Raw genomic sequence first — 15,709 nt, forward strand, 5'->3', positions numbered from 1 at the left:
CAATGAGAGGCAAAGAAGAGCCAGGCTGAGGTTTGCAGAAGTACATAAAGATTGAATCATAGAGGACTGGAGGATGGTCATCATGTCTGATGAGTCCTATTCTTGGTTGGTCCCAACATCTGGTCGTCTTAGGGTTAGAGACCTAAAGCGTACCCACTGTGAAATTTGGTGGAGGATTGTTGATGATCTAGGGGTGCTTCAACAGGACAGATTTTTTTTGTAAAGAATGCATTAATCAAGCCACATACCTACAGTCTGACATTTTACTCCTTCCTGCAGAATTCTTTAATCTGTGTGATTTTTGAAGGTTTTCTTGAATGCACAGCCTGTTTCATTCTACAGCATCTCTATATGACTAAGATCCGGGCTTTGACTTGGCCATTCCACAGCTCTCCCTATCTTTATTTTAAGCCATTCCTTGGTAGATTTACTCCTCCACTTTAGCTACTGTTTTTGGACGAGTGGTATGACTTGGGCACTCTTTAATTTAATAAAGAATTCACAGTGGATTATATGATGGTGAACTTGCTAGGCCCTGCTGCAAAGCAGCCCCAAACCATTGCATTTCCACCCCATGCTTTGCAGTTAGTATGAGGTCCCTGTGCTCGAATGCTGTGTTTGGGACAATCAAGAGTGAAAAGTTTACGGAATATTCAAGTTACACAGTTTGGAAACATCCCACAATAAGAAGATGAATCTTGTATTAAGCAGGAATGGACAAAAAGTCCACCTGTAAATTTTACATTTACTGCATTTAGCAGATGCTTTTATCCTAAGCGACTCACAATTGTATACAATTTGAGCAATTAAGGGCCTTGCTCGGGGGTCCAACAGTGGCAACTTGGTGGTGGTGAGGCCTGAACCGGCAACCTTCTGATTAATAGTCCAGTACCTTAACCGCTGAGCCACCACTACACCTCGAGTTGCAGTTTTATTTACAAAGTTAATGTTTTACAATGGATACCCTGTCCCTTTCCCAACGCCCCCCTTTCACCTCCCAAACTAGTTATTTCCAATTCCCAACTGTGAATCTGCTGCCACTTGCACAACCTCTGATCTGATCAAAAAGTCCCAGATCACCACACACCACCTCTGACACGTGTCCAATCTGTGGCCATGTGACACCCTGCCTTACTCAAGCAGGCATCTAACCTTCCCTTCTTCAAAAGTGGCCAATTGTGTTTGTGTGGCTGCCCAGCCTGGTTGGTGGCTCTGCTGAGAACTTGTGAATTTTAACACTCTGCGGTAGTATGCTGGTGCGTTAAACTGATGCACCACCTGAGTGCACTGGCATCAGAATTTTTATTTGTTCATATTTACACACACAAAAAGCTGTTCAGTGAAAACACTGTTGGTAAAGAATTAAATTACAGATTCATAAAATGTCTTTTTTGGAAATGCAATATGTTGGTACAAAACACCCTGACACAGACACATTTTTATAATAAAGTTTATTCTATTTTACAAATAGTATTTTGTCCTTGACTGCAAAATAGGAATTATTTACATACACAGGTATACAATTAATTATAACAAAGTTAGAGAAGCTCGCCTTCCAGCCTATCTCCTCTTCCTTTAGAATAATTCTTTTATCTCTCATCAAATCTGAATAGAGTAAAAGTCTTTACTAACTGCTCTTTGAAACACCTGCTATAACACTGAGCTAAAAGGACATTTTTAGTTCTTACAAAATGTTAAAGGTGGAAGCTTTATCAGGTCCATTACAGACAAAGGGTCATACTTGCTGTCAGACACATGGCAGTACATGTAGGATGAATATAAAAAAGAACACAGGTGTATGATGAAGGTATCTTGAAACATTCATTTCTACCAATTTTCTAATCAATTCATTAACTATAACTGACAGTGAAATACTGTCACTTAATCTGTAACATTTCATGACTACATTTTATTTCTTCCAATGCAGTCTCTGTCAATTTCCACCTAGTAATTTTCCCCATATGGCAATCACATGACATCTACCAATCCACAAGGGTAAAGACATCCATGTGTGTCCTCTGACATATATGATGAAGGCAGCCTTGAATAGGTTGGCAGATCAGCATACTCGGTGGAATCTCTGCTCCATACACAATCGGCATAAAAAAATGCCCAAAATTGGCTAGTGATGCTTTAACTGATAGAGGAAACAGGAATGTTACAAGCCAGAAAATGCATTTTATTTATTCTCGATTTGATCACCAGTAGGGATGACAAGGGCATTGTCAGGACTCAAACCTGTAATACCCAAGCAACAGGGAAAAAGCTTTACTGATGCACTGCTTGGGGGTGTAGCACAGTCTGCACCACAGTCAATTACAAATCTGTAATCTGTGTTATTATGTTTCAGTTAAAGTATGCCAAATTATATCAAAGATTAGCTAATATTTGTATGTTTTAGGCATTCAGAACAGCCAAACTATAAACATTGGACTGACCCTTACATCAGTCCTACCTCATGATACACCATGTGTTTTCAAGTGCCTTTTAGAGCTCAAAACAGTCAAAAAATCAAATAGTACCTAAGTAAAAATGAATAAAAATGGCTAGGCTATTTAAAAAGACCTACATATTTACATTCATGTGGTGCCATATTGTAACCCAGACAAAAATGAAAACAGCAAAAGACAGGAAAAGACCGGTAAACAGTCCTTGTCAATCAGTTAACAGTTGTTATAATCTGTATAAACAGAACATGTTTGATATGCATTTCTGTAATTGCATTGTTTTTAATGGTGTAGAGCTGCTATAGTAATATTGTGCATACGATTAGCATGAACATGGGCAATAACTTAACAAATCATTAAAAGATAATCTACCTGAGGGATGAGAGGTTTTCCCCATGAGAGATGGATGCTGATGTAACTATCCAGGATAATCTAAAAGTTTGTATTTTATTCAGAAATTCTAGTAGTATTAGATACATAGCTTTGATTGCAAGGCATTTCCATTTCATAACATCCAAATAAGTCAACATGCAAGGGTATATACTATATTTGAATAAGGTTTTAATTTTATTTAATCCTATTATTAACACTTCCACAAACGTGACAATGACTAAGTGTGCAAGATAAAGATTCCACCTTAACAGAATTTTTGCCTGTAGATGACAAATTGCTATTTTCCATCTTGTTCTTTCAAGCAAAAGAAAGAAAAGGACACATCCACATCATCATTTAGCAAGGCTTTTTTTCTCTAGGTTCATTTTTTTTTTTTCAATTTTTTTTTTAATGAAGTTTAATTGAAGTACATGCGCTTAAAAGCCAATAAAGTACCCAAGAGGACCAAGGCTGGTCTTCACACATTCAAATTACTACATGGAGCACTCTGTCAAGGCAAAAGAACGGTCAAAAGGGTGGTGTAGCGGTCTCTATTCTTGTGTCAAGGTTACATCCAATGTTTTTAAGTTTCTGTTGTTGCTTTTTGGGACTTTTAGATCCCTCCAGAAGTTGACGGCGACCATGACGAAGACCTTGTGAATGACAGAGCCAAGGAGATGCCACCAGCAACGTGCACATGAGATACTTAGTGTAGACTTTCCTGTAGACACCGACTACATCATGTGCAAAGTCTTACCAATGAGAGTGTGGCAGATAGCAGATGGCAGAAAGACCTTTGGTTGCGTGCCCTGCTTACTGCCAGATAATACAGAAAATGGTGCCTTTTTGTTTCAGTAGTAATCACTTTATTTCAGTCTGAAATCTCCTTTGGTTTTTGGCTGACCTTTGTTTAGTCTTTCAGATGGTTTTGTGTAACTGCAAACTGTGGCAGTGAAAGACTGAACTGCATACTTTAGTCTTGGCATCCCCCTATAGGTGTCCTAACTCTAGTTAAGGTAATGAATCTGAGGCAGCTACAGAAAATGTGCTTTTTTTGATGAGGAGAACTACGACCCTCTATTTGTTATCCGAAAGCCCAGAGGAAGCCCTGCAGTTGGCTGAGCTTAATGAACATTTAGGAGTCTTTGCGTCTTTGCTCATGCGGACTGAGGTGTGTGTGTATGTATGTGTGTGCTTACATTGGAGGCGATCATACCTTTCTTTTTTGTCTTTAACTTTGTCTTTTCTAAAAAAAAAAAAATTATAATGTGCTAAAGCCAGCGAGTGCTATCGGCTATCGGCAGAATGCCACAAAGTTACACAATGTCTCACAGACAGGTAGCATCCCGGATGAGGGATGAAAATACTATACTCCTCATGTACCATGGAATATAGTGATTTAAAAACCTGTACTTGTCTTCATGAGACAGCAAAGAGATACTCCCAGTGTGATGTTTTCAGTGCACTCAGATATGTTCAACGTTAGGAATTCTGTTTTGTAAACTCACAATCTTTGTGTCTTTCAAGTTTTATATGACACATTTGGTCTGATCCTGCAGTACCAGCAGCATATCCTGTGTTTTAGTACTACAATTGACAGACTCCATAATAGTGTCATATAGTCAGAGTCAGAACAAATTAACCAGGTTTAAAACACTTTGCTTAACAGCTATATTTTAAAGGCAACAGAAATCTATATTTTTTCCCAAGGAAAGGAGAGTGGATGCCAATGTGTCAGAGTTTGCAGGCATCGAGTCCCCCTTCTTTACTGCAGAGTTAGAGACCCACCCCCCTCCCCCGGTTGCATCACGGATAACTTAGTGGTATTCAGCTCCTTGGCCCTTGTCTACTTTTCTAGGAAGCAGAGCTAATGTGACGTGGATTCTTGGTCAGTTTCGGGAAGATGAAGGAAGTTGCTTGCAAAACAGAAGCGATGCAATCGATGTACAGGTGCTCAGGCACGGCTTGGTTTCTGAAGTGATGTCCCAGCGCGCTCTGGGAAATGCTGCCCTCAGCTCTCCAGGCTCAGTAAAGTGACCACCTGTTCCAGCTTGAAGGCCAGTCTTTGTTTCCTGGCAGCATCATCTTCCTCCAGTGCACACACAATCTGGAAGAGGTGGAGTCATATCAGTCATGCTACGTCAAACTCATTTTCTTTGTATAAGTATAGAATGAGCTAAAGAACAGAATACATTTAAAACCTGATTATATGTACATCCTAACTTGCATATATTTTGGGCATCTTGATGACTAAAAGTGATATGCACTAAAAAGCAGCTCAGAGACATTACTACTTAACAGTCCAGGGTCTCTGTTAATGTGTATTGCACTGCATAATGTCCCATGCTTTCAACAACAGGTCTGGACTGCAGGTAAACAAGCCTAGCACCTGCACTTTCTTACTATGAAGGAACAACTGTATGTAGTTGAGTTATGGCTTACGCTCTGTGTAGGTTTTCTGGAGTATTCAAGAACCCATGTGATTCTATTAATCAGCAGCATGTAAATTTTTAATGCAGTGCCATTTGAAGGTTCAAAGGTCATGACACTTCAATATTTGCTTTCAGCCTTAAACTTTATGCACAGAGATTTCTCTGCATTTTGGATGTTTTTAATAATGATATGACTGTAGATAATTAAATATCTAATGTTTTTTGCAATCATGCTTTAAAATTATTGTTTTAGAACTGTCGGGCTATTCGCTTACACGGTTTTTTAGCAAAAATGACTTGCTAGTAAACAACTGAGCCTTTTGTTGCTTATATACTCCATCATTGGAGCATCACCTGGTTAAAGTTTCAAAATATGTTTATTACCAAAGTTTTTGGAATGTGTTGCAGAGTATTAAAAAAGCATATATAAAAATCAATAAAATTCATTATGTAAGAGTAATCCCTTTATCTGAGTTGAATTTAAATACCAGTAAAAGATAGTTTACAAATCACTGGTTTCTGTTTTTACCTGCATATTACTATCTTTACTACTAACCTTTTTAAATTGGGGTTGTATAATTTTGGCCTGTGTATAAAGCAAACTATCGCCATAATAAATATTTTATTAAGTTTATAATCTATACAGTATGATACAGATACTGTCATTACCATTTTGACATAAATTTTACAGTGTCACACTGCATCCACTATTTATGCATTTATTCATTGCTCTATGCAAATGAGTTGCAATTATTTCTGAGGATGCACCAAAGGACATGCATAATTACAGGACATGCACAGCAGCCATCCTGTGTACATGTTTTTAAAAGAAAGAATATAAATGCATGAAATATGCATTGTTCTCAAAAAGCATAAGTAACCGATAAATGATTCTTATGACAAATCCTGTTAAATCACACAGCAAATTCCACAGCACTGTATTAGCACCTACAGTGCCCTGCAGTGTTCGTTTAAGTTCAGCTGGACACAAATAACACTGTAGGAGCCAATTAAACAAGGGGGTTTCATGCAAGGGTCAAACTTAATTCTCTAGTTTAAGAATACATTCTATTTGAGAAAAAGTTTATATGAGGTCTTACAAACCTTATATGTGTTTTTATATCATAAAAGGTTACCATAGCTGTTTGGTAACTCAAAAAAAGAACATTTGCTAATTTTTATGTATTTGTCCCCAATTTCTCTCCCAATCTAGCTGTATCCAATTATTTGATTGCATTTCACTTTCTCTACTGCTACTGACCTCCATTTCTGACTGAGGTGAGCCATGACTAACACACGCCCCCCCAACATATGTGCATTAGCCGACTGCTTTTTTATAGCTGCACAAGCCGGGTTCATATAAAAATCCATATCGGGCACAGGGAGTCACACGCTCATCTCCATCATCCTGTGCAAGCACCATCAATCAGCCAACAGAAGTCATAATTGAAGCAGTTATGACAAATCCCCTCTGGCAATCCCACTCGAGCCAATCATTGTCCATATAGGTGCCCGGCCTGCCAGTAGCAAAGCTGAGATTTAAATTTGTGTTTCACAAGTGTCATATTAGCTATCTTTAATATGTATTTAGTTTTTTTCCAGTCGTTAAAGTCTAGAAGCAGACAAAATGACTTGTGAAATGTGAAATTAATGTGAATTTAGTCTGTTTTCTACTTTTAAACAATAACATGATAAATTACAGGAACACTGTTTTGTTGCTAGATGAATAATATAGAATAAGGTGAATAATCAGATCATCAATTCTTAGTAATTTCGCACTAATTATTTTTGTCATTAAGTCATACCTGGCTTTGTGATAAGAATCTGCTCGAATGAATTTGAATACTAATGCTATTATATAACTGTTTGAAATGGGTCTTAGCACCATATGTTTTACCTCCTCTGCATATTTTCCCACGTAGGAGTAGATCTCACTGAGAGAGCTCATTGTGTTGAACTCGTTCATGTGCATACGGGATTGTTCGGCCAGGTACGCATTCATATCCTGGTCGCTGATAGCAGGCATCTTATTTATGTCCGAGTAGTATCTGTAAAAAACACACATACACACATTCATTAGACAGCCGCAGACGATAAAGCAGAAAGGTAACACTTGTATTCTTTTCATTGTCTTATAGTCCAAAGTCTGGCGGGGAAGCACTGGGGCTGTGACTGACAGCTGTCTCAGCCCAAGAATCAATCGTCCATTCACTATCAGTGAAATTAATGTGATTAATTCCACTCCACAGCTTTAGAGGGGAGTGAATGGTACTGACTGTTAATAAGCCAATGCCCTTGAAAATCTGTTTCGGAGGCATTAGCAAAACATATAAGATGCGGAGAACACCTAAACTGTGTTTAATGCAGATGAGCGTACACACACAGACGTGCACACACAGCCTTCTGTGTTCCGGAAGCTCGGAGCAATCCGTCACTGTCAGCAGCAGCTGCAGTGTCACTGTCAACTCTTTAATTAAGGCAGGTCATTTACATTTTTAATTCCCACACCGTGCCAGCTTGTGCGACTTGTATGTGTGTTTCAGATGCATGGCATGCCAGATCCCTCTGAGAACCCTGAGTGTCAGGCGTATGCTGCACTGCACCATGGGGCTATCAGTCTAAAAGAGTGTTCAACATGAAAATCAGCTAGACCTGACAAACTCTCTTACAGTGTGAGGGTCTATATATTAGTGTTAACATTATGATAATAACTCTCTTAAATAACATATAATCACTCTACTTAATGCAACCCCCTACACAAAAGCACTATTACAGACTGGAAATGTACTAGATTTGGCAACACTTTACGGTAAGACTTATTTACAGAAAGACCTCCATAAGTAATGACAAACATGCATAAACAATTAAATATGACTAATGAAAAATAGAAAAAAACATAATGGGGCAAGTATTGAGGTTGCATCTTAGCACTATGGTCCCAGTGGTCTGACTGAAAAGTTTTCCATGTTCATCTTGTTCTAGTCTGGTTTTGGCTCATCTATATTGGACATCTGTATTGGGTTTGAGTAAGTAACTGAGTGTGTTTATGCCCTCTGTTGAATTGTGTTTCTAGGTAGGTTCTGGACCCTTATAGCCCTGATTAGTATGAAGCATTTACTAAAGATAAGCCTAAGCTGTCATAAAAACTGCTTTTATTATTTCATTTCTGTCTTCTTGATATGACATCTACACTAGATGTTGTTCTTACTTTGTAAATAAGTCAGTCTAGTAACCTTAGGTTCTGGTCAACAAATGAAGAAGAACAGTTTAACTTTACTTAAACTCTTCATCATAATACTTTCATAATCATGTCCTAACCAGTCATATAAAATGTAATTTGCTTATAAAATGCCATTATGCTTCAATAATGCCAATGACCATTATGATTGGCCATGATATTTGAGGTCAAACAGAAGGTGTTATATTACCAAGAGCATTAAGTGTAATAAGTTATATTACACACTTATTAACTTGTAGTTGGCAAAGCTAGTAAATAGCTTAAAGTATATAAATTGTAAAATTAATTAATTAAGCAATTAATGTTACAATTATTTTTAAGATTGAAATAAGATCATTAAGACATTCTTTCATTTCTCGTAGAGAAGCTGTCATACAATAAATGCTAACAAGAGCACTTACCTAAAATTGGCATATGATATAATCTGTCATGACGTAAGACACCATAAAAACTCAAACTTGACATTAACTGTCATGACAGGTCACCTAAAATAAGTTTATAAGTTTTAAGAACTGTGTTATTAAAATGGTAGGATCAATTTATTGTGCTCTTTGTCCCCTGCCAAAATAGTCTGAAATATTCAATGCTTATACAGAGCTTGTTCTATTCTTATTTGCCCATTAATGTGGAAAATCATTAATATATGCTGCTATGTTTTTCGATCTGGCTTTGAAAATCCAACAAAGAATGAACTAAATAAAAGCTTTCAGTGAATGTATGGAGTAACAGTTTCTAGCTGATTGTTGTTGTCAGCGTTCAATGGTTGGATCTGCACCCGTATTAATCGTGCCAGAGGCAACATCAGTTCAGCAGTGCCAAACAGTCCTGCTCCATATGAAAGCAATCAAACAGCAATTTATTTCACTCATGGAATTACAGCTACAGGCCTTTCTATAAAATGTAGACCTGATTTTATTTAATAACAAATAAATATATATTTCAATGGTTGCATTTATTTTACGTATATATATGGTGGTTCTGTACTGGTGGACTTGGGTGCAGATATAAATAATTAAAGACGTACATAAATGATTTAAAAAGCAATTTCACAACCAACAATGGATTTTTTTTTAGATTTTTTGTTACCTGCATGCAGTCAGATCATGCATACAGTTCAATTTTATCCAACTGGGTAAAGGGTAAAGGTTTGCTCAAGGGCAAAAACCTACCAAAACAAACCTTTCATGGGCAATCACAAACTCCTAAAATCTATTATTAAAGAGTATACCTAAGAGTGAGCTCTGTACCAAATAATACGTTTTAACCATTTTTTAAGAGGGCAAATACTTGGGTTAAGTCTGCTTCTTCCTTATTAGTATGTACATAATTAAACTAATTTCAAAGTTCTAAACAGATTATTTTATTTAGATTGGAATGGAAAAGTTATGTATTACTTAAATTCCTTTCATACCTACTCATTTTAATGAGATACATTACATACTGTTCTTTGAGTTAGTGCTGAAAGACTTGCCTTGAAGCTGTCACTTACTATCACACTTGGTTTTCGAAGATTCTGAGCTAACATAATTTTTCAGTAAAAAGATTCAAGGATTTCCCTAAGAATCAGTTTACTTCAGTACAGAATCATGTATTAGAAATTAAATGTCTTGCTTAGATGCAAATGTTCTGTGTGGTTTGTACAACTATAAACTGACAACCATTTTAAATTAGAAAATAGCCACAAACTGAGCATAAATCTAATTACTTATTATTATTTGTTTTTTTTTCTGTAAAATCCATTAAATCATTAAAAACTGTGTTTCTGTCAGTTTCTGTCAAAAACAATTTCTGTCAATGGACTGTCTATGATTGGAAAAGATGCAATAGATAGGTCACAATTTTGACTGTACTTGCATTTTAACAATGCAAGGCAAACGATCCACAAATCTAGAACCTCAACAATCATAAGCAGGTTAAATGCTCACAGTGACTTACACTTATTTGCCGCCTAGTTAGTGGAAGACTGAGCAGAAACAGGAACTATCTCAAAAGCTTTTGACAAACCTGAAAGGAATGTCTAAATAGATAGATCTGAGGTCTTGTCTCACCTCTCCACCCAGCTCTTGTAACTGGGGATGTCCTTGGCATACAACAGCTTGTTGGAGGGTGAATCTTTGCCCAGGCGATGCTCAGAGGTGGAGCAGGAATCCATGAATGTCTGTGCCACCACAGACAAGCAGGCATCTGTGATGCTGCTCTTGTGAATGTCGAACACAAACTGGGGATTTTTAATCACGTTCACCCAAAACCTCAGAGGTAGGCTGGAAAGAAAAGAAAAATATATATATTCATTAATCTAATCAATGTATTATATATTATATAATGCATCGTTGTATATATTCTGAAAAATAAATGTTAAAACAGCAACTCTATATGTATGGCAGCCCTATGGAGGGAGATACAGAAAGATACAAAGCATCAGGTTGCTTCCATTCTTAAAATTTCAAAGACAGTGGTTAATATAATTGAGGTCAAGTGGCAGACTTCGGGAACAACACAGCTACACACAGACACATAGAAATGACTCTCTACTGATTGGGATAACTGTCAACTCATTTAAATAATCACTAAATAATCAATGGATGACAAAGTGACCCACAAAAAGAAAAGCTAACAGCAGCTAGGGTAAAGTCCACAGCATGACAAGAACTGTGCAAAATAAGCACCTAGGGGCAGAGCTGAAGTTTATTAATGAGAAGCAAAGAACAGCCAGGCTGAGGTTTGCAAAGGACTGAAAGTATTGGACTGTATCGTTCTGGACTGTACTCATCTTCTACGTATCAAATTTTCAGATTGACCCAACACCTGGTCTTCTAATGGTTAGATGGAGACCTGGAGAGGCCTGAAAGGCACAATGTCTTGCACCAATAGTGGAACTTGGTGGAGGATCTGTGATGATCTGGTGCCTCAGCCTGGCAGATTATTCTATATAAAGGATGCATGAATCAAGCCATGTATCCTGTATCCAAGTCATCCTGGAATAAAACCTGCTTCCTTCTGTTCTAACAATGTTCCCCAACTCTGAAAATTGTTCTTCCAGCAGAACAATGCTTCATTCCACACAACCAGATCAATCAAGGTGTAAATGAAGGACCCAAATATCATGAAACTGTCATGACTTGCTTTACCTCTAGAACTGAACCTCACTGAAAACCTCTGGAAAGTGATTAAGAAAAGAAGATGGATGGTCACATCCAATAAACAAAGCTGAGCTGTGTGATTTTTTTGCCAGGAGTGGTATAAATTATACCAACAGGAATGTGAAAGACATGCCAAGGCACAAAAAGCTGTGATTTATCAGGGCTATTCCAACAAATATGAATTTCTGAACTCTAAGTTAAAACTTTAGTATTGTGTACTCGTATACTGTGCTTTAAATGCCAATGTTTTTAGGAATTCTTGAAGAATGTTATCAAAAATTGTTAATTTCACTGAAACATATACAAATAATTAGTAAAACAAGTAGAACTACTATTTTTGCAGATTTTGAATTTTTTCCAGATCTGTATTTAGCCGACTGCATCTTTTCACGTGCACAAGGCGAGTTCATATGCGCATCAGCTTTGTGTACGGAGAGTCACACCCTGATCAACGCATTATCCCTTGACTGCGTGCAGGCGCCATTAATCAGCCAGAAAAGGTAGTAATTGCCTCAGTTATAAGGAGTCCCTCTCCAGCTCCCATGCTGTATGAACAACAGCCAATCGTTGTTCATGTAGGCATCCAGCTTAGCCGGATGGCAGAGCTGATTTTCGATGAGTTCGAAATGTCAGCTCTGGTGTGCTAGCGTGTTTTACCGCTGTGCCACCTGAGTGCCCCTGTATTTCTGATGATTTGTATTAAAAACATTATATTACAATCCACATCTTATTCTGAAATAAGACATATACGTATATAACCAAGCCCTAATTATTAAATATCCATTCATATCTATTTACTCTATGCACATATACTTATAATGTAAAGTAAGTAAAGCAACATTTATAGTAGTTGTTTATTTTGTAGTTGTTATGAGTTTATGTTTGGTGCCATAGTCATTTTAAATTAGGACGTAAATTCATAATGTTACTATGACTGGCATAGTGCTAAATCTCCAATTGCTACAATAAAAAAAAAGGGAAAAACTTAGTAACTGACAATAAAAAGGTATATGCTAAATGTATAAATGGTACAATGAGGGTTATGTCATTTCTCAAACTTTTGCATTTAAAATTCAGAAAAAACTCTAGTGCAATCTGAAACAGCTTTCATTAAAAGCTCAAAAGCAGATAGACATTAAAACGGTACTCTCATAATTGAAACAGCCTTTGTTATGTACTGGTTTGATATTGCTTAAGTGCATTTCTACATTTTATTAGAAAAGGAATCTTACCAAATGGATTCATTTAGAAGTCAGATGCACCTGCATGACGTTATTAGCTGCTGCTTGCAGGCCTCGCTAATATAATCAGCTTTTACTGGAGATCAATAGTTAACAAGGACACAAATGGTATCCTTTGATTTATGGTTGACAATATAAACCAGTGGTGGAGTGCCAACCAACCAATTTTCATAAAAATAATGTGAAGCACTTTGTTTATATAGCAGTGGTATGCATACGTCATTATGATTATACCATTTCCAAAGTGCACAAATGTGCTGAGTTAAATTATTAGTTAAACTGATTTCTAAACGGTTTTTGACATAGCTTGAAACAACACTCAAACACAGGACACTGCTAAGTTTGAATCCTAATGAAGCCACATCTTTGACTTTTGGTTGGAGATTTCCACTGGGGGGAACAATAGATTGTTTACATAAATACACTGAGTGCAAAACAACAACTAATGCTAAAATTAAAACTATAATTTATGCTAATGACAGGATTACATTCATTAGCAACATCAATTACAAATACAATTCTAAGAAAACTCCACTTGCTTTAGGAACCAAATGTTTTTTGTTTCTATTCCAGCTAAACTTCATTTTTCACACAGAGCCCTGAGGCAATAACATCTTCATCACTTAAATGAAATTCAACTTGAATACAAACAGGCAGCATATTGTTTACATTCAGGCCATTAGGTCTGTTTATCCACCCACTCTCAAATCTAATAATGTTATATTAAAAGTCTGTATTACTTTTTGATGGTGCACAGATAGCCATCAGATTGTGCTATGATAAGCCACATCAACAGCACAATAATCTATTTAAAACAAACCCACTGTGGGAAGTGGAGTGGGTGGACTTGTAGCCTCTGCTGTTTTGTTACAGATTCATTAATTCATTAATTAATTCGTTTATTCAATGTCTTTTTTACCACTACTTTATCCTGGTCAGGGTTGCAGTGGATCTGATTCATTGGGCAAAGGGAAGGAAACACACTGGACAGGTCACCAAGGTATTATGAAATACCTTTTGTTTATAAGTTTTGGGTAGATGTAAGGGTTTTTCATTATCAGCATGACTTCAGTTAGTCTGAGGAAAAAATATTCGTCTGGGTACCCCTGGTAGCACAACTTTGTGATGTTTAAAAGCAATATTGCTGTGGCACTCATATATTTATGCCTAGCAAAATCTTCATACAAAATGTATAACTGCTAAACATTTCTCTGTTTTTATATGACTCGACCACTGTAGGTAATCTTTAAGGTGCCTGAATTATCTTTCTTCATTTCATGTCTTATTGAAAGGTCATCAAATTTGTTAAGCAAAATATGCAATTTTACTCATTAATATTAAACATGTGGGAAAGGTTAACAAAGTAACAACAGGTAGATGCACTAAGGGCTTTGGTGAGCATATTGCTTGTCGAGTCACATTATTATGAATTTATTGAAAAACTAAATTAACTTCCTCTCTTCACACGCAGTTGACAATTTGAGCGAGGCCACAGTCAAATTTAACATGGACAATTCAAATGTACTGTGCAATAGATGCAAAACCTATTTACTTAATCCCGTTAGGTAAAATGACCATGTTTAGAAAAACATCTCTTTCTCTTACACACACACACACACACACACACACACACACACACACACACACACACACACACACACACACACACACACAGACACACACATTTAAAGTTCAGATTGTTTTTTTCTGACAGGAAGACAAGACTGAAATATTTCTGACAAGAAGACAAGCCTAAAAAGTAGTGTAGGCTGTTGGAACTGTGTTCATTTGCATGTATCTTACTTTTAAGTCAGTCACAGAGAAGGTCAAAATTAAAAACTTGAACTATGTCGAGAGCCAAACAGGACCATCATTTATTAAACACACACACACACACACACACACACACACACACACACACACACACATATATACAGTATATAGTATTACATCTTAAAGATGATCATAAAAATGCAAATACCACCAGTAGCTGTCACAAATTGTGGTAACTCTTTCAGAACGATTAGGTCTTTTACAAGGTAATAAACAGATCATCACATCTCTCACATATGCATCTGTTTCATTATGCCCTGAAACAATTAGGTGAAATTGTTTTTCTCCACATACCTACTTACTCAGCCAAATAAAATATGTAAACTCAGGCAACAAAAGCATGCTGTTTCTCAGGGTGAGGTTATGCTCCTAGCTGAGGGCACTTTGCTGACACAAATCATATTGTCTTGTTTGTATCTGCTGGTTGCCCTGCACCTTTTGCCTGTCTGAAGTAATAAACATATACAAGCTTGCTTTATTCCCTGGCCTATTTGCACCAAAGTGAATGAAAATCAAAGTATGTGCAAATGTGTGTGTGTGTGTGAGTTTGTGTGTGCATGGTTAAGGTGGGGGTCAGTGATCTCTTTGTTTGCACCGGGCTCATAAATTTTCCAGGCAGCTATGTTTTTGTCACAGGCAACAAAAAATAAAAAAGGAAGGAATGAGAGGGAATAAGAAAGGGCACTGCGGTAAAGTGGATGCAGTGTGAATTGCAGCAAAAAGAAAAAAAAAATAGACACATTAAAACAACAGCATTTCCATATCATACCCCTGCAATGTCTAAAACCTTTTAAAATTACAGCTAAACAAAGGAATTTTAAAGCAAATGTTTTTTAATGTAAAACATGTAACTGTGAATCAAAAGAAGAAAGAAACTCCTGTGCCTCAGCATAGATGCAAGAGTAATTGTTGGGGACAGTGGTAGCTCAGTGGGTAAAGCTTTGAACTATTAATTGAAAGGATGTGGCTTCAAATCCCAGCTCTGCCAACCAGCCCTTGTTGGATC

At 37.0% G+C, this 15,709-nt stretch overlaps 1 protein-coding gene across 1 annotated transcript in view; it reads right to left on the minus strand.

The window, feature by feature from the left end:
- Positions 1 to 4,566: 4,566 nt before the first annotated feature.
- Positions 4,567 to 15,709, minus strand: part of plxna4 (plexin A4) — a 317,539-nt gene continuing 306,396 nt past the window's right edge. The window contains exons 30-32 of the mRNA XM_062995348.1: positions 10,538 to 10,750; positions 7,149 to 7,299; positions 4,567 to 4,926 (exon numbers count right to left, since the gene is read on the minus strand). Of these exons, the coding sequence (XP_062851418.1) occupies positions 4,831 to 4,926; positions 7,149 to 7,299; positions 10,538 to 10,750 (460 nt within the window). The 3' untranslated portion in view covers positions 4,567 to 4,830. The remainder of the gene's footprint in view (positions 4,927 to 7,148; positions 7,300 to 10,537; positions 10,751 to 15,709) is intronic.

This window comes from Trichomycterus rosablanca, chromosome 1, assembly GCF_030014385.1.
Source record: "Trichomycterus rosablanca isolate fTriRos1 chromosome 1, fTriRos1.hap1, whole genome shotgun sequence".
NCBI lineage: Eukaryota > Metazoa > Chordata > Actinopteri > Siluriformes > Trichomycteridae > Trichomycterus > Trichomycterus rosablanca.